This window comes from Dama dama, chromosome 21 (assembly GCF_033118175.1).
Source record: "Dama dama isolate Ldn47 chromosome 21, ASM3311817v1, whole genome shotgun sequence".
NCBI classification, from domain to species: domain Eukaryota; kingdom Metazoa; phylum Chordata; class Mammalia; order Artiodactyla; family Cervidae; genus Dama; species Dama dama.
Window position 1 is genome coordinate 56,281,758 of NC_083701.1, and position 19,905 is coordinate 56,301,662.

Sequence of the window (19,905 nt, forward strand, 5' to 3'; positions counted from 1 at the left end):
TGGTTCTTCCCAAGTAAATGACCTCTTTCAGAATATAACTGAGAACTGTGAAGCTATCATGTGTGGCCATACATACCAACTAATCACTGCTCCTCACATTTATCTTCAGTCCTACCCATAGAGCATTTTTAGCACATTTGGAAGGAAAGTTATGACCAACCTAGATAGCACATTAGAAAGCAGAGACATTACTTTGCCAACAAAGGTCCATCTAGCCAAGGCTATGGTTTTTCCACTGGTCATGTATGGACGTGAGTTGGCTGTGAAGAAAGCTGAGTGTCAAAAAATTGATGCTTTTGAACTGTGGTGTTGGAGAAGACTCTTGAGAGTCCCTTGGACTGCAAGGAGATCCAGCCAGTCCATCCTAAAGGAGATCAATCCTGGGTGTTCATTGGAAGGACTGATGCTGAAGCTGAAACTCCAGTACTTTGGCCACCTCATGCGAAGAGTTAACTCATTGGAAAAGACCCTGATGCTGGGAGAGATTGGGGGCAGGAGGAGAAGGGGACGACAGAGGGTGAGATGGCTGGATGGCATCACTGACTCGGTGGACATGAGTCTGAGTAAACTCCGGGAGTTGGTGATGGACAGGGAGGCCTGGTGTGCTGCGATTCATGGTGTCGCAAAGAGTCGGACATGACTGAGCGACTGAACAGAGGGCTTCAAGAAAAAATGTTAATCTCTGTCGTTCCTCCTCCTTTGAGAATGTCTACTATTTCCACCCAAAACAATTTTTTTTCCTCCATTTTCACAACATTTTGCCATACCAGAATAAGTCCTATGTGCTGGGTAGAGCGTGAAGAACACACACACATGGTCCTTTTTATTAAAAAAAATCTTTAAAGTCTAGCTCAGACGACTTTCTAAGTTTTCTTCACCCTCTCCCCAAACCAGCTTAGGAATCCTTGCTACCCCAGCCTTTCCTCTTACACAAGGTATTGTGTATGTATACTAAATGCTGTGTATATAAAAAATAAGGTAGGCTCGATAGTGTAGAAATGTTACCTGAAAACTGGGTTTGCTGTAAGATACAACCAAGTCAAATTGCAGAAGACTTATTACTTGCTCTAAGTAAGGAGAACACTAGGGATCTTTCCCAAAATAGTGTCTCTCTGAACAGCAAAACTGGGGCACTTTAAGCTATTGGTACAGGCATATTCATGAAGGAGCTTGGGTAGTAGGCAGAGTTCAAACTTTAGTTGACTAAAATGAGGGTCAGAAAAGGTCAACATCATCATCCCTTAGATTCCAGTTGATCTGGTTGTTGGGATTTAAGTTTTGCAAACCAGCTCAAGACAGTGCTTTAGGCTAGCCTTAACCATTGACTTCCCTGGTGGCTCAGATGATAAAGCATCTTCTTACAATGCAGGAGACCCGGTTCAATCCCTGGGTCAGGAAGATCTCCTGGATGAGGAGATGGCAACCCACTCCAGTATTCTTGCCTGGTAAATCCCATGGATGGAGAAGCCTGGTAGGCTATGGTCCATGGGGTTGCAAAGAGTCAGACACGACTGAGTGACTTCATTTTACTTTCACTTTAACCATTGACAGAGAACTAGCAGTCTTTACTACTGCTATCTTTGCTCTTGCTCTTTCTCTTGCCTGGTAATGGTTTTGTTTCCACATTTTTTTGTCCCCTTAAATCCATTTATTACTGAGATCTGTTCAACGTCAAGCACTGTGGCCAGGCTTGATCACAAAATAGCTTAGGCCCAAAACAGCTTATGTCAAGAAAGCCATGCCTGGTTCTTTTTCTTCCTACCCCATCTGCTTAGAAAGATAAGTGAGGGAAAATGTCAATGTGGCTACAAAGGCCATGGGTTACCGCAATATGGATCAGGGTCTGCTCAACTGATCTTGGTAGGATACTCTCATTTAAAAATATGAAACATATGTGGTAATGAAGATTGAGGACACAAAAATACCATATAAGAAATATAGACTTCTGCAATGGCTCAGTGGTAAACAATCTGCCTGCCGATGTGGAGGACATGGGTTCGACTCTTGGTCTGGGATGATTCCACATGCCACAGAGAAACTAAGCTGCAACTACTGAATCCCTGTGTTGCAACTACTGAAGACTGTGAGCTCTAGAGACCATGCTCCAAAATAAGAGAAGTCACTGCAACAAGCTTGTGTGCCACAGCTGAAGCCCAGGAACAGCAACGAAGACCCAGAACCACCAAAATTAAAATTTAAAAAAAGTTTCCAACCATTTAAAAAGGGAAAAAAATCACATTAAACCCAAATCTTAAAATATTTGATGGTGTCTTAAAAAATCATATTATTTTTTTAATAGTACTCTTCTGCCTTGGAATAGCTAACTACACTGCTATTTTTCCATGTAAGTAAAAAGAAAAGAAAAAGCCATGAAGTCCTGAACAGACATATCTTCACTTGAATAAATCCTCTGAAGAGTACAGAGTTGATTTTTAACTCTATTTAAGCTATTTGTTACACGGATGGTCTTTTCTTCTTCCATTCAGCCTAGTAAAGCCTTGTCAAAGAAAAGAAAACATTTCCAATCCTAAAATTTCCTTTCAAGGTACAACTCAAACAACATGAAAGCACAAATACATAACACATTGTGTAATATTTTTAATTGTAAAATAATGCAATAAAACAATACATATAGGAAAATGGTTGAAAAAAGTATGGTACCTCCACATAGATGCAGCTCTAAAAAAATAAGTAAAAGGTAGGGTCGGGGGAGATGAAGATGGCAGAATAGGTAGCTGAGCTCACCTCCATCCCAGGAATGCATCAAAAGCACACACAAAGCAACTCTTTCTGAAAACAAACTGGAGACTGGTAGAAAGGCTATTCTATAACCAAGGCTCTAAAGAAAGATCCACACAGTCAGGTAGGAGGAGAAGAGAAGCTGTCATGTCAAGAGCTGCACCCCGAGCAGGGAACACACAGGGGAGGGGGAAAGGGATCACAGGCTCGGGGATCCTGGCTAGGGACTAAGGGCTTGAAACATGCCCCCCCAGAGCTGGAGTCCAATGCTGGGAAGGCGAGTCCTCTTACGTGACTTAATCAGAGGGGTGTAAGAACTGAGACTCTGCTAGGGAAGCCTGCTAGTGAAGACTGCATACTCCCAGGAACAAAGGCAGAGGAAGTAGACTGGAAACACCCAAGGCTCTGGCTGGTTCTGTGACCACTCCAGTGCATGACCCAGCCCACACTGGGTACCTGCATCAGCCCCTCTTGCTCTAGTGCAACTGCTTCTAGTAATGTCACCCCAGCAGCAACAAGTGAAGTATATTCAAAGTTCAAAATATCACTCTCCTTAAGAGGAAACACATCTAACTGGAAGAAATGGCTGATTTTAGGATTGGGTTTCAGAAAGTACAGATAAGTCTGAAACATCTTGCTGTACCGAAAGCAAGCAAGTGCTTAAAAAAATGGAGAAGCACACAGAAGTCAGTAAGATGGGTTCCCACTAGTTAAATCTAGGACAGAAATAGATTATTTGATGCACTGAATTGAAAAAAGCAAAGAACAAACCCATCAATCCATCTTCTCTCATTCTGCCTCATGTCTGGAAATTCTTTTCCAACCTGTGCACAAACCAAGACAATAACAACATAATTTTCAAATGATGGAGAAACAAAAGTTCTTCCTTACAGTAAACCCTAACAAACAAATGTGCTGGGAATAAAAGAATTAGAAAAATCATCATTTTGTAATCTTTTAGTAATTCAGGCAAGAAACGCTTAATTGATACCAAAAACACTGTGACAATTTGAAGAATAGGGTATCTATGATATCAAAGCATCTCCCTTGTATTTCTTATTCATTACAAAGGGAAAAATTGGTAGCAGTGGAGAAACATGGTGGATACTATTTTAACTAATAAAAGTATCATCAATAAAGGGTAAACATACATCATGTGCATCCTAATATGAAACAGAAGACACATCAATTCTGTTTTCCTGTCCAAAATGTATAATCTAAATACAGAAAAAATGCAGACATCCATATTGAAGGATATTCAACAACCCTGAATATCAATATATCAACAATCCTGAATATCAATCAACAAAAACATCACTGTCATAAAATAGAATGACCAATGAGCTTTGCCAGGTTAAAAGAGATCAAAAAGAACAACTGAATGCAATACAGAATCTTGAATTAGATCATGGATCAGGAAAAATAATGTTTTAAAAGATATTATTAGTACTGGTGACATTAAAAAATGGATTTTTTATTAAATCATATTACTGGATTATGTTAAATTTCCTGAATTCAATCACTTACTATGGTTATTAAAAATGATATCCTTGTTCTTAGGAGATGCAAGCAAACATTTACATTAAGTGTAACAGAATCAGACTTAGTAAAATAGGTGAGTCAGGGAAGTACATGGAGGGAGCGGAGAAATGACTGGGATAAGAGAAAGCAAGCAAACAGTTCTTTTGTAAACATGCAGTACCTATATTTTGGTAAACAAATATAAACATTACTGTTGGGTACATACAAGGAATAAAATTTGCTGGCCAAAGTTAGCTTTGTTTAGTAGAATACTGGCAAGAAGTGTTTTCCAAAGTTACCTCACTTCACTTAATAGGTTTTATTGGCTAATTTAATACTCTTGCATGTGCATGCTCAGTCGCTTAGTTGTGTCCGACACTTTATGACCCCAAGGATTGTAACCTGCCAGGATCCTCTGTCCACAGGATTTCTCAGGCAAGAATACTGGAATGGGTTGCAATTTCCTTCTCCAGGGGAACTTCATGACCCAAGGATCAAACCGGTGTCTCCTGCAGCTTCAGAACTGGCAACTGACAAAGTCTGCCTTTTCTTTTGATTCAGTCATTTATATATTGTGTACATGAGACCTTCATTTGATCTGTGTGTTATAAAAATTGTTGATTGCCTTTTCATTTTTAATGTTTTCTTTTGATTAAAAGCTCTTATAATTTTAATGTAGTATAATTTATCAATTTTCCCTTTACAGTTAATGCTTTTCTGCCCAATGTATGTGTATCCTAAAGTCATGATGATTATTCTCCAATCTCTTATACTTTTCAAATTAAAAGCATTATTTTTTTTTACCATTCACATTTATATCTGTAACTTGTAATTCTGCATGCAGCATGAGATAGGTTAAGATTTGGTGTTCCATACAGATATCCCATTAAACCGGCTCCATTTACTGAAAGGACCTTTCTCTTCACTGAGCTTCAGTGTCCGTTTTTTAAAAAATCAGTTTGTTTCTAGACTCTCTTTGATTGGTTCTTTAGTATATCCTTTGACCAATACTACATTATTTTAATCATCTTTTTAATAGATTATGAATATCTGGTATTTAAGACCACAGTTCATTCTTCAGTGTTGCTTTAATCTTTGCCTTTACATTTCCATGTTAAATCATAGAATAGCTTAATTTCCACAAATTCTGGCTGAGATTTTCACTGCCAGTACATGATTTTAGAGAAATAACTTCCTTCAATTTTGTTTTCAGATCATCAGTATGGTCCCTAATGGTATTTATACTTCCCACTTATGTCTTTATCTTTTTGTTGTATATCTGATATTTTCAATGGCATTACAAAATGACAGTATTTTAAGCTTCATTTTCTAATTGTTGGTTTAGAAAGAATAAAAAGAAAGGTTTAAATATATATTTTTTATTTTTTTAATATTGAACTTGTCTTTAGTGACCTTGTTAAATCAACTAGTTTCAACAGTTGGATCTTTTTGGAAATGTCTATGTACAAAATTATGTCATATACAAATGACATGTCTTTCATTCCCAATCCTTATGCCTTTTCTTCTTCTTGATTTACTGAAATGGTTGGTACTTCCAAGATAATGCTAAATAGAAATTGTGAAAGCAATATTATTGTCAGTTTTCCTATTTGTGGGAGGAAACTTTCAATAATTAACCATTATAGATGATGACTCCTGTACATTTTTCAATGATAACTTTTTTTTAAAATCAGGTTGAGGAAGATCATTTTTTTCCTAATTTGCTAAGTTTTCTTAAAAATCATAAACAGGGACTGAAGTTGATCAAATGTTTCTTATGCTTCCACAGAGATCATCATGGAAAAGACTGAAGTTCTCTCTTTTCTTAGCAGCCTGGAAGAGTTCATGTAAAACTGATTATTTTATTTTTCTTGAAAAACTTAAAAGCATTACCCAGTAGAAACATACATACAAGCCTGTGATTTCTGTGGGAAGGACTTTTTTTTAAATTAAGAGATTCAATTTCTTTAATACAAAAATTGTATTTCTTCACAGGGTCAGTTTTAATAAATTATTTTCCAAAACATTTTTCCATTTCACCTACATTGTCAGGTTTATTGATGCAAAGTTCTTTACAATACTCTTTTTAAGGCCTGATGGCCCCAGTGATGTCACCATTTAAATTCTTCTTAACAGTGATTTGTCTTTTTCTTAATCTTGCTGGAGGTTCACAATTTTACTACTCTGAGATCTTGTTTTATATGCCTGTTCTAAATTTTTTGCTTATATCTTTACTTTATCCTACCTTCTATTTTCATCAGGTTCAATTTGTTGCTGTCTTTCTAGCTGCTTGAGATGGAAGCTTAGAGCCTTTTCTTCAGCTTGTCCCTTGATATTCAGTCAGTCAGTCAGTTCAGTCGCTCAGTCGTGTCCAGCTCTTTGCAACCCCACGAATCGCAGCACGCCAGGCCTCCCTGTCCATCACAAACTCCCGGAGTTTAATCAAACTCATGCCCATCGAGTCAGTGATGCCAGTCAGCCATCTCATCCTCTGTCGTCCCCTTCCCCTTCTGCCCCCAATCCCTCCAAGCATCAGAGTCGTTTCCAGTGAGTCAACTCTTCGCATGAGGTGGCCCAAGTATTGGAGTTTCAGCTTTAGCATCAGTCCTTCCAATGAACACCCAGGACTTATCTCTTTCAGGATGGACTGGTTGGATCTCCTTGCAGTCCAAGGGACTCTCAAGAGTCTTCTCCAACACCACAGTTCAAAAGCATCAATTTTTCGGCACTCAGCTTTCTTCACAGTCCAACTCTCACATCCATACATGACCACTGGAAAAACCATAGCCTTGACCAGACGGACCTTTGTTGGCAAAGTAATGTCTCTGCTTTTTAATATGCTATCTAGGTTGGTCATAACTTTCCTTCCAAGGAGTAAGCGTCTTTTAATTTCATGGCTGCAGTCACCATCTGCAGTGATTTTGGAGTCCAAAAAAATAAAGTCTGACACTATTTCCACTGTCTCCCCATCTATTTCCCATGAGGTGATGGGACCAGATGCCATGATCTTAGTTTTCTGAATGTTGAGCTTTAAGCCAACTTTTTCACTCTCCTCTTTCACTTTCATCAAGAGGCTTTTTAGTTCTATATACCCCAAAATGTATCTCAAGAATTTTCTTTTCACTCAAGTCTGTAATTTCCAAAGACATCTCATACTCAGATTGTGGCTTCAAAAACTACCTATATGGTGTTGATTTAAAAATCTTTTTATCTGTCAGAACAGAATAATCATCCCCACTTCCCCAGTCTACTTTCTAGTTTCTCATGTTATATTATAATAAGGTTCACAACTAACCTAACTTCCCTGTCTTCTGACTGTTTCTATTCTTTGTAGATTACCCATCCCAATGAATAATGTACCCCATTCCTAAGTTAAAAACCCGACAGCTATCCTTAACTTTTTCTGACATCCAACTAATAACCAGATCTTGTTAACCCTAGTTCCTCAGTCTCTTTCAAATCCATGCCTCCTTTCTTATCACCACCACTATTATTCTTATTCAGCACTCAGAATTTTTTCTCCTGACTTCTCAACAGGCTTGTTTATTGGTCTCCTTGTCTCTATTTTTTCCACTAATAATTTTTCACAGATATCTCTTTAAAGCAGAAATTTGATCATGTCATTCTTGTACTCAAATTTTCTTAACTGCTCCTGTGAGATAAATAAATTTCTTGACATTGTACAAAAACAAAGCTCTTTATGAAATTAGTCTTACCTTGCTATGCACTCTCCACTAAAAAAAAGAAAAAAAAAAGTGACATAATTTAAAACTAACAAACACTCTCACATGAGCTTCTCACATGTCAAGTACCTTGCTACATCCCCATTTTCTAAACTGTGGTGTTCCCTCCACTTAAGTTCATCCCTCCATCATTATTACTAATTACCACCACCACCACGGTTTCTAGAACCATTTTTCACATGTAAACGACAGTAGTATGGTTAATCAAAGACTTCTTAAATAGAAAATAACTTGATTATTCAATAAATACAAATTCAAATTTATATTTATGTATTTAATTTTATTTGCTATATACCACTATGACCTTATTGTAACTGAAATCCAATACAGGATTTTTTTATGATTAGTCAACTCCATAAAGACAATAATACTGCTGTGGAAGACCAAAGGGGGGAAAACTGATATATTTATTTACAGTTCCCTATATTGTAAACATTTAATCTATACACTGTTAGTAACTTTTAATGAGAGCTTTACATAGACAAAGAAACGATGCCCTGCATTTCTACTCATATTCAGCAATAGCATATTAAATAGAGTATCAGATTTTCTTTTTCATTAGCATTATGCTTTCTTTAGATATTATCTAAATTTTCAAAAGATCTAAATATATTCAAGTACTATACAACTAAAACTACTTAAGCCAACATATTTGGCTTATAATTTCATTTTTAGAATAATTTAAAGTGCTATAAGCAACCTGGCAATCAACACTTTCTATAAGAACAAAACTACCTTTAAACATTAATTTACAAGATAATATACAATGTTTATCTGGAATAGCTGAAATTTCAGCACAAGGTCACTGTCACATGTATAACAGCAGGATTCTTTTTTTTTTTTTTGCATAACATGAAGCTTTGAAATTAACTGGTGAATTATTGCCATAATGGCTTATTATTGGTTTCCTACAAAAGAGGATAAGAACTACTGATATATTCTATCTTTTCTTTTTTTTTTTTTGAGGTCACTTGACAGTAAGTCTGCATATTCAACAAGTCTACTGAGTTACAATATTCTACTATAATCATTGCCCTTTTGTAACAGCAAATGCTAATGGTAATAACACATACCACTCAAAAAAAAAAAATCACAAGTTTTTTTTCCCTTTTGAATAGGAAGCTATATTTTGGGAGTTGGTGTGCAACAAGGCTAAAACAACAGAACTATAAAACAGTTTACCTGACACAATATGTTGATGAAATATGCATCTGTTTCATAGTTTTTTAGTTATGATAATGCCCTGCTAAGCTACAAATATGTAAATAGATATTTTCTTGCTTGATATATTAAATCCAGTAGAATCATCAAGTTCTCATTCTCCTTTGTCATTTTATAACTCTTTATCAGACAATTCAATGATGAAAGCATATGCCCAAACCTGAAGACCATGTGCATTGTGGTCTATTACAATAAGAATTCTCAAATTTCATTTTTATTAAAATGACATTGAGAATGCAGTAGTGTGAATTAAAACTAGAACTCAGTGATCTATGAAGTACATGTTGTTTTGGCATGTGTTTTTTCCTTTCTAAAAGAAACTAGGTTGAGCATCTCCAATAGTCATTTGTGCCAACCTCACAGATAATGGCAGTATCATGTATTCATTCCCTCGATATCTCAAGTTAGACTACTGTAGTAAAACAATCAATATGGTTTAAAAAATAATAAACCAAAATAGGTTCAACAAAAGAGCACCATCCTATTAGGACACTGAGAAAACATGGATTATAGATGAGGTGGTCACTATGACTAAAATGCTACCAAAATTTTGACAAAACCTAAGCTGTTAAGTTCCATGGACCCATGCCATGATATAAACCTAAAAACGTCCGGGACAGAAACATGATTTTAAAAATAAATTCCAAAATTATAGCTATAATAAATGGTGATACAAACTAATTTTAAAACACAAGCTGTATGTTACATTGTATTGCTTCTTGAACTTTCCAAACAATGCTTGTTTGTCCATGTCAGGTTTGGGCCATTATCCTGCTAAGACAGAGAGCATTATATTCATTCAAAAGCCCAGATTTCAATGTCTTGGATAAAGAAATCTTCCTTCTTAGAAAGTGTATGATTCCCAAATGTTTTACAAGAATGGCTTCTTCCATGGTAGAGATCTCCATCAAGCCATAGGGCAAATTCTCCCCTGTAATATATAAAAGAGAACAGTTCTAACAAGAGTCTTTTAATACTTATGCCCTAAGTTATAAAAGAATAATTGCAGAGGCTGTAAAATATTAATTTAATGAGATATTTCAATAGCCAACAACTCTAAACTCATTCTTTTTTCCAAACCGTTCTCTACTCCTTTCCACACTGGCACAAGACAACTTGTTTTTTTGTTCATATCCCATTATAAAATCACTGAACATACAGAGCAAGGAATATAATGAACCCTCTAAAATTAGCTTCACAAAGAATTAGCTTTTGAGGCAGGCACTACTCTGTTATTCTTTGTCTGGTATTATAAATTTCTCTCTGCTGTTTGATTTTAACATATTTAATATGAATTTCTCAGAGACATGAAAACTCCCTATCATCTAAAATAAAAAGTGTGGTTAGTGTTAAGGGTTCAATCTCCAATTCACAGCTGAGGAAACTTTAGACTTGAGTTGTTCAAGGTCCCACACATAATGTGTGCTGAAGCTGAGAATTTGAATCAGGTCTGATTCTAAATCCTAAATTCAGTCTATTACATGATTTTGATTTCTTTGGGGCTCCTGTTTGGAATTCTGGAATATCAAGTCCTTTCCTCCCATTTCCTGAGACCGTACTCTCCTTCTTCAAAGACTGTAAACTTGTTCTAATTTGTTATCGAATGACCTAATTTTTTATCAGCTTGCTGGAATCATGCTGTATCATCAAAACCAAGTTCCTGCAGACATCTAATGACACTGTGTATGTTACTCTGAAAGACTGAAGGCACACTTAACAGTTTGAAATTATAAGCCACTTGCTTGTGAGGCTTTCCTAGAGAGCTAACTGAATCACATTAAGACTACCATTTGGAGGAGGGCTGATTGACTGCCCTTCCCCACCAAAAAAGATGTAACTGGAACATATGAACACCATAAGCTGACTCCAATAACTAAAAATAACATTGTTTTTAGTTACCCAGTTATGTCCTTCAGAGAAGGCTATAATAACCATGCTTAAATTTTAATCACTGAAATCATGTCTTCCAAATACCTATCTACAGAGAAGTTGTTAACAGAATTTGTTAGAATCGAGATGATGCATATTCAGGCTAATAAGATTCTGTAAACTGAATGAATTATTATTATTACATATATCCTCAAATGCAGGAAATAAATAACACATAAATTTGGGAATTATTTAGCATGTATTATGTCTTATTTTGAAGGACACAGAGAAGTAACAAATGAAGGAGGTCACATCTGCCAAGGGCTAGTTAAGAAAGTCTGGGCTAGGAGGCAGTAGAGACATTGATCTCCACACACCATGCAGACCAAATGAAGCTGGAATACCAGAATAAGAAATCGAAGTTTCCTGCAGTGCTTGCTATGCTAAAAGAATCAAATCAAACTGCTGATTACTCATACTGCTAAAAACAAAATAAATAAGAAACAAGCCCTGAAAACTGTGAGGGGGTGGGATCACTAAAATTTTTAACAGGAAAACAAACTTCTATTGTCTAAAATATCAATCCAAATAGTCTCCAGGGTAGAATAATATAAAAAATTTTAGACCTTTTTTAAAAACAAGAAATTGAAAAAAAGAATTTATCACCATAATTTTTTGAAAATTTGAGAAGCTCGAAGGGATTAGTATATTTCTCTTTCAAATATCAAGGAGTCACTGTACTCTACAAGATGGGTTTTAATTGAAAGGGAATCAACTAAACAGTATTCTGAGATGAATAGACAAATATTCTATCAAGGGTTTCATATATTACACTTAAGTACTTTCCTGCAAATATATACTTTCTTAGTCATAATATAAAAATTAGTCATAATATATAAATTAGGATTCTAATGTGAAAACTTTTCAAAGATAGCTGATTTAAAAATAACACAAATGAATTCTTAAAAGTTTCTTTTAAAGTCTCATAGTCAAATTTTCAAGAGACTTACCCTCCACCACCAAAAGCTAGTGAATCCATGTCTCCTTTGATAAAAAACATATTATCTCCTGTCCACTTAAAGACCTACAAAAATTAAAAAAAAAAAAAAGCTTTAAATATGTAGATGAAAATGATTACTACAGTTAGTTCTCCTGAATTCCGAATAGTTAATAAAGCCTAGACAGACAGCAAGAAGACTAACAAGAACAGAAAAAGTTTGGGCCGAAAGGGTGGTGGCTTTTGCTTTCAGTGTTTGTAAGACTAAGTTTGAAAGCATGTGTTCAACTGCAACATAACTTAAATACACAAATCTTGCTATCTCTTCATATATGCAAATTTTTCTGACTACACAGGTATCAAGAATTCAATGGTTAATGAGAAATGTTAAGGAAAGTAAATCAGCTAAAAACTGAGTAGATGCTATTTTTAACATCAAATTTAAGTGACGTAAAAGTCACTCAGTTGTGTCCAACTCTTTGCAACCCCATGGATTATACAGTCCATGGAATTCTCCAGGCCAGAATACTGGGGTGGGTAGCCGTTCCCTCTTGCAGGGACATCAAATATAAATGTATATTAATTTGATAATATTTTAATATTTTGATATATGGCTAAGGTCTTTTCTTTGGGTATGAACTGGTCTATCATCATTCTCATAAAAACGGGTAACATGCTTATGACTTCCAGTTTCAATTTCTTTAAAGAGCAATGAATATAAAAACATCTGAGAAATTCCAGGGTAAAAACTTCCAGATGTTGGGTTTCTCTGGTGCTCCAGTGGTTAAGAATCCTCCTGCCAATGCAGGAGACATGGGTTCAATCCTTAATCCAGAAAGATCCCACATGCTGCCAGACAAGTAAGCCCATGTGCCCCAACTACTGAAGCCCACGGGCCCTGGAGCCTGTACTCTGCAACAATAGGAGCCACCACAATGAGACGCCCACAGCTGGAGAGTGGCCCCTACTCTCCATAACCAGAGAAAGTCCATGTGCAGCAACAAAGACCCAGAGCAGCCAAAAAAAAACCTAACTTCTAGTAATATTCTTAAATATTTTCAATCTTTCATGGAAGTTCTACCTAAACTTAATATTAATCCAACATCAATTTCTAGCACCTCGTCTTTACAAACATTTTCCGAAGTAGTCATTATAGTTCTCAATAAACTAACACTCCCTTTTTCATAGATACATAACATTTGTTTAATTGCATTGTTAGTTAACAGGTAGAAACAGTATCACAAATAGGACTGAAAACAAGCACAACTGAAACTTCCAAAATCTGTTAACAACTAGAAGCTTCCAGCTAGCTGCAGGTGTCAGTTGATATGTTTCATGGAAGGAATGGAAAGCACTGGTTAATCTGGCGAGCCACTTAAAACCAAGTTTGTTAAAGAGAGTTTTCCTTGTGCTACCAAATTATATTTTGTTCATGACTCCCTAAGTGGCTCAGTCGGTAAAGAATCCGCCTGCAATGTGGGAGACCTGGGTTCGAACCGTGGGTTGGGAAGATCCCCTGGAGGAGGGAAAGGCTACCCGTTCCAGTATTCTGGCCTGGAGAATTCAATGGACTGTATTGTCCATGGGGTCACAAAGAGTTGGACACAACTAAGACTTTCACTTTCACTTTCTATAAGCTGTGCTTAGTCACTCAGTAGCTTCCAACTCTTTGCGTACACATGGACTGCAGCTTGTCAGGCTCCTCTGTCCATGGGGATTCTCCAGGTAAGAAGACTGGAATGGGTTGCCCTGCCCTCCTCCAGGGGATCTTCCCAACCCAGGGATTGAACCCAGGTCTCCTGCATTGCAGGCAGATTCTTTACTGACTGAGCCACCAGGGAGGCATGAACAAAACAGAATTTGGTTAACACAATAAAAACTCTCCTAACAAACTTGGGTTTCAGTGGCTCACCAGATCAACCAGAAGCTGTTCCTAAAGACAACTCTGTTTTTTTAAGCAACTGTGTTGGTTCCTATTTTCAAGATTAAAATTTTATCTCCCAGGAACTATCTGACCAGACTGAACCAGACTGTACTAGAGCACTAAGACTGCACTCGATGCTTCAGAGTCGCAACATTCACTAAAATTTATGTACATTTAAAAATTTTAAATCTTATTGGCATTAGAATGTATCTACTTTAGTCAAGTCACAATAAAGAAAAATCAGGTGATCACTTTTGATTTAAACCCAAGTGATTTATTTTTTAAGTTTTCAAGACTGACTTTCATTATTAAACTTATTTAGTAAGTAAAGGTTTCTAGAAATTTTACAATGACAATTCATAAACAAAACAGTAATTATAACGTATACTTCTTACTGGGCCCACAATGTGTGCCTGGTACCACATCAAGTGTTATACATATATGATTCTCTTTTAATTTTCAAACCACCCTGTTACATTTTATGATCCCCATTCTAACCACAGCAAAGTTGAAGGTGAAAATGGGATGGGGAAAAAAAAAAGTGCTAAGTTAACAGTAAAAGGCAGAAACTGAGAGTCAAATCCAAGTATGCAAAACTCCAGACTGAATGTTCTGTTCATGATGCCATCTCTTAACAAACTGGAATAACTGTCCTTACCTCAAAGTCTGGACAGAATGTAAAAACAAAGGTCTCTCCAGTACCATAAAAGCCATCACTCACTTTAAATGGCTCAGATGCTAATGCACCGAAAACCTAAGGATTAAAAAAAGGCATGTTCAATGACACAACTATCAATTTGTTTCTGTAAGCATTAGCCCATTATATATAAGTAAAATACAAAAAAAAAAAAAGGAAATATACCATAGTTTTACCTATACGTACTTAAACAGACAAGCATGATCAGTTGTTAAACAACTCACATTATTGGCAGGCATAAACATATCAGTTTCTCAGTGGGAAAATGCTAGATTTTTCCTAGTTTTGAAATCTAGAAAGATGTTCATTATAACAATTAAAAAAGACAATCTAAAAAAGTGGTAGACACATTTCAGGATGACAATGTACATATAATAAAGACAACAGCTGTTGTGGTACTGTAGCACTTAAAAAAGCAAAACCCTCCAGCATAGGTAAACGTTCTACCACTTAAAAAGGAATGCTAGTTTTTTTTTTATTATACAGTAAATTCCATGAGGACAGAATTTGGGTCTGAATTGTTCAGTACTATAATGCCTTGGCCTTACACAGTACAAGACACACAATGAATAAGAGGCCTGGACAAGTCATTTCAATCTCTAGGTCTAAGGTTTCAGATCATGAAATGGGAATGTAGAGTTTGACTGATGATCTCTAAGTCATTATATCCCCTATATTCTATTTTCATACTCTTAATTTTTAAATAGATTTTCTTATTGTAAGCTATGTGTATGCGTGTAAATATATATATGTATAAAGCCTATAGCTCGCTATGGAATTAGCACAAAGCAAAGTCCCATTTAACCTTCATTCATATTAAGAACCAGGACATTACCAGCACTCTGGAGACTCTTTGTGCCTCCTCCCCAAAGGAAGCTACCAGGTCTGACGACACCAAAGATTTGTTCTGTCCATTAATGAAACTACTGTTTCAGGGATAACCAATGTTTTTCTTGCTTATCTGTGACTTTGTCCTTGGTCTCATCCTCACAGTTATCTTTAACTTTCAAAACTTTCTCCACACTTCAAGGCTGTCAATTTTCACCATTCCCCTGAACCTCACTCTTATCTCCTCCAGACAGAAATGAACAATATAAACACCTCTTTTACTTTTTATAGGTTCTCACTATACTAGGCATATTTTGCTTGGCATTAGAGATACTCCCATACTTTAATTTTTTTTTTTCTACCAGACTGTAACTCTTTGAAGGTAGGAACTCTTTAATTATTCATGCTCATATCTATCCCTCTGCAGAACTCAGCATTGCCTTGCATATCAAGAGCACTCAATAATTACCAAATAAACTGAATAAAATATACTAATGTTTTTTATCAAAAGAATATGCTAAAATTCCTGCTACTTCCATCTCTTAAAAGGTAAGGTGTCTATGTTGTTACTTTTCATACCTGCCCATCACTGTCTTTAATCACCATCAGCACTGGAGTGTCTAAACCTGTCATTGTTCGATAAAGGGTCTTCAAGCTTGTGCCATGCTTCCCAGTACCATAAACAAGAGTCCATGGATAGCCAATTGTTCTTGGTGGAAGATGCTTGGTAAGCTTTGAAAAATAAATTGTTAACACATACTTGATAGCTTCTTACTGTCAATCTGCAGAATACTAATGCCAGTTGGAATTAAATGATACTTTATAACATGTAGGCTATAAAAGTAACAGTAGAAATTATTTATCATTATGAAAGATACAGAGATGCTTGAAGAATATCTGTACATTTCTTGATATAAAATACTAATTGTTCATCAGACAAAGAAAGAATCATACCAAACAATACATACGTTAGAGGCAAGAAACATGAATCCCTTATTGTTTGCATCCTCTGTATCAAATTAACAAAAATATCAGATGAACTGTTACCTTGATTATTAGCACCTCTCAAATCTAGAGTAAGACTCTCAGAATTAGAAATCAAGCTTCAATATGTCACAGCTGTATGGCTCTGAACATTTATTCAACCTCTCTAAGCCCAAGTTTCTTCATTTACAAAATGCGACAATAAAAGCATCTAACCCCTACAGGGGGCTGCAACAACTAAATTAGATAACCTATATAAAGCAGGTAACTGGCACGCAGTAAGAAATTAAATACTGGCTATTATACTGTCTCACCTAAATTACTATTGCCATTTATTTTAACGTCTGGTTACCCAAATCTCCTAATATCTTCCATTACATTAATTGCTATAATTTGTTTACTTTTTCTTCATTGAAGAGTAACAATAGGAGCAATAGCCCTGCTTCTTCAGTTTTTAAATCAACTAAAAAGAAGCTATTTACTCTCATGGGCACATACTCAGAAATGTACAAAAGTGGGTATATCATACCTTTTCAATTTGATCTGGCAGTAAGAGGTCACTGGGATCACTTAGGTTTGGTCGAAAAGATTCAGATTCCAGGTCTGCTTTCACTGGAGTAATCTGCTTTGAATTTATGTCTTCCCTCGTAGTAATCTAAAGAAGCAAATAGAAGCAATATATTAATGTAAAACCGCAACAAACCTTTAAAATTTTTAGCCTTTTGAGAGATATCAAATCTTATACCTTGGAAAAGGTGGCTAAAGCTTTAATTTAGGATTGTAGAAGGCAAAAAATGCTCCATCTAATAACAATGGCATGTCTAATGTAGAAAGAGATTTCTGCTAAAGTAGACATTTTCCTCATCCACTACATGAATAAGGACAGGTATTGAAAGATAAACCCTGTATTTCTGTGTAAAAACGGCAAATTGCATGCAAACTATACTTCTTCTGTTGAAGGGCAAAAGTGAGCAAGCTAGCCTGCTTTTTTCTCTGTGCTACTTAAAGAGATTATTTTTATGAGATTATTTTATTCATGGTAAACAAAATTTGCCAAAAATAATTAAGAAAACTTCCTGGGTGTCAAAATTTTAACTTAAAAAATAGTACAATAAAAAGTATAATGCTTCACTGGTGTGCATGTATATGTGAATTTATATGCTTTGAAAAGGTTACTGTTATTTTTTTAAATGCCTTTAAAATTTTTACTTTCTAAACACAAATTTTTTTAATCTAATTGAACCAAACAATACATCTAAAAGTTAACTTGTTCACAAACCTATTTTCTAAATTAGAACAATTTGATGCACTGAAAAGAATATATATGTTTGTTTGATGAAAATGTTCTCACTGATATTCTTAAAATGATAAAAATGTTCATTAAATAAGAATAAACTCTTTTAGAATGTATTATGTTGGCATTTTTTCATGTTAATTTAATCTATAAAATGCAATAATATTAGAAAGTAAAATATATGAAAACATAAGTATTACTGATGAAACTTTTAAATCAGAAAACACAATTCTATTGGAGCAGATAACTAAAATGCAGCAATTTTCGGCGACTGTGATTCCACACAGGAATGAAATCTTGCTAAATTATTTTGTTCCTTTAACAGATTTCTTACCAAACCTTAACAACATACATTTTCAACCAATACATGTTCTAGAACTGTATTGTTTTTTGATGAGAACTATATTAATTCTTTCACATCATCTTGTTTTACCCTTATTTTGATGATGTGAAAGGTTAAAAAAAAAAAATCCAAGGCAGCATGAGAAGCATTAAAAGACAAAAATTCAGGAAAGCGTATCTCATTAAGAAGAGGAAAACACACAATAATACACAAAACTGAAAAATGAGTTCAAATATAGTTATTTCTGAAAAATCACACAGGTTATTTCACATATTTTTAAATAATTTATCTAGTTCTAGTGCCTAATCGATACTACTCCAAAATATTTCTAATACCAACCAGGAAAACCTCAAGGACAAAAACAATTCATCTCATTAAGATATTTGATGTAAAGCTGATACAACTGAAATAGCCTTAAAGAGAACCTTGTTATCCATTAAATTTTTAAACATTTCCCCATAGCACCACATCTTTCAGATTCCGTTTAGTAAAGATTCAATCTCAAACTCAAGACATTCTTCCAATGTTAAATGAAAACTCCTCATCAATCTAAGAAACACAGTACTGAGAACAGTTCTAAAATAACAGAAAATTCCTCTGAATATTTTTAATAAATGAAAAGATGCCAGAAAAGATAGCCCTACAGCTCTTCAAGGCAATACTGTACTCTTATTAATACAAAAAGGAATTTTCTGATGGGGCATTTTAGTGCTGCAGTCAAAACAAATCCTTCAAAAAAGAGATTTGCTCTGATGAAAGACACTAAAAATAGGAAGTATTCCATCTCTGAAGGGGTTTAAACTACTGAAGGGGGCACCTGGAGACGTCTGCAGAGTGTGCGCAGTTCTTCAGTATTTAGAGCATCGATCCTGCGGTGATACTCAGCCACTGACACTACCTGAATATGGAGACAGGAAGACAATAATTCCACTGACAGTTGAGAAAAACAGCCCAAATAAAATAAAACAAAAACTGGAGAAGTTTAAGTGGGAAAGAGAATTGTAATTAGGATTTCTTTCCCCACTCCATGCTGAAAATCCAAGAGATTTATATATTAATCTACAGTGAAATACACATGAATATATTTAACTTATTAACTACCACATCCAACTAACTACTACTAGTACACAATGTAAAAGGTTTATTTTATGGATTGTTTCATGTAGACAAAATTTGACTGAGTAAGTAGAATCACAATCCTTTATTAAAAAATGCTATGTGAAATATAACAAGTTTGCTAACATCAAAGATAACATCTAAAATCTCTGTTGCAGTTTATAAAAAAAAAAAAAAAAAAAAAAAACGGTAGTTTCAACTCTCCCAATCAGTTTAACTCAAACATTACATCCTAACGGCAATGCTGGAAAAATTTCTTCTAGGCAAAGGTAGCATATACCCAAGCTATACAGTCCGTATCATAATAAAGAAGTTGAAGAGCAAGAAAAAGATACGAAGCACATTTTAAAAGCTAAGACAATAAGAAAAGTAAGCTCCGGAAACAGAAAATTAGATTTTTAAAAGCGTATCTAACTGTATTCTCAGGCATGTCTACTTCAGTCTTTCTAAATAACCTGAACTGAAAGTTTTTGCCTCTCCTCTACAGTACTGCTTTAGAGTTGGTACTGTAGCAGTTATCTCTGACTAAAACTTAATGACTTTCCTACATTCTAAATTACTAAGGGAAATTCTGTATCTTCTATAGTTGCCTAGACAAGTTTGTTGCACATTGCTGAATCTGAAAGCCA

At 35.3% G+C, this 19,905-nt stretch overlaps 1 protein-coding gene across 8 annotated transcripts in view; it reads right to left on the reverse strand.

Moving 5' to 3' along the window:
* Positions 1–8,262: 8,262 nt before the first annotated feature.
* The window catches only part of OXR1 (oxidation resistance 1), a 394,634-nt gene continuing 382,991 nt past the window's right edge, over positions 8,263–19,905 (reverse strand). For 5 of the 8 annotated variants that reach the window (XM_061123604.1, XM_061123608.1, XM_061123605.1 and 2 more), the window contains 6 exons: positions 18,978–19,058; positions 17,053–17,178; positions 16,119–16,271; positions 14,673–14,768; positions 12,104–12,177; positions 8,263–10,155 (listed from right to left, as the gene is read on the reverse strand). In XM_061123604.1, the coding sequence (XP_060979587.1) occupies positions 10,020–10,155; positions 12,104–12,177; positions 14,673–14,768; positions 16,119–16,271; positions 17,053–17,178; positions 18,978–19,058 (666 nt within the window). In that variant the 3' untranslated portion in view covers positions 8,263–10,019. The remainder of the gene's footprint in view (positions 10,156–12,103; positions 12,178–14,672; positions 14,769–16,118; positions 16,272–17,052; positions 17,179–18,977; positions 19,059–19,905) is intronic. The other 3 variants (XM_061123606.1, XM_061123607.1, XM_061123611.1) reach the window with 1 other exon arrangement.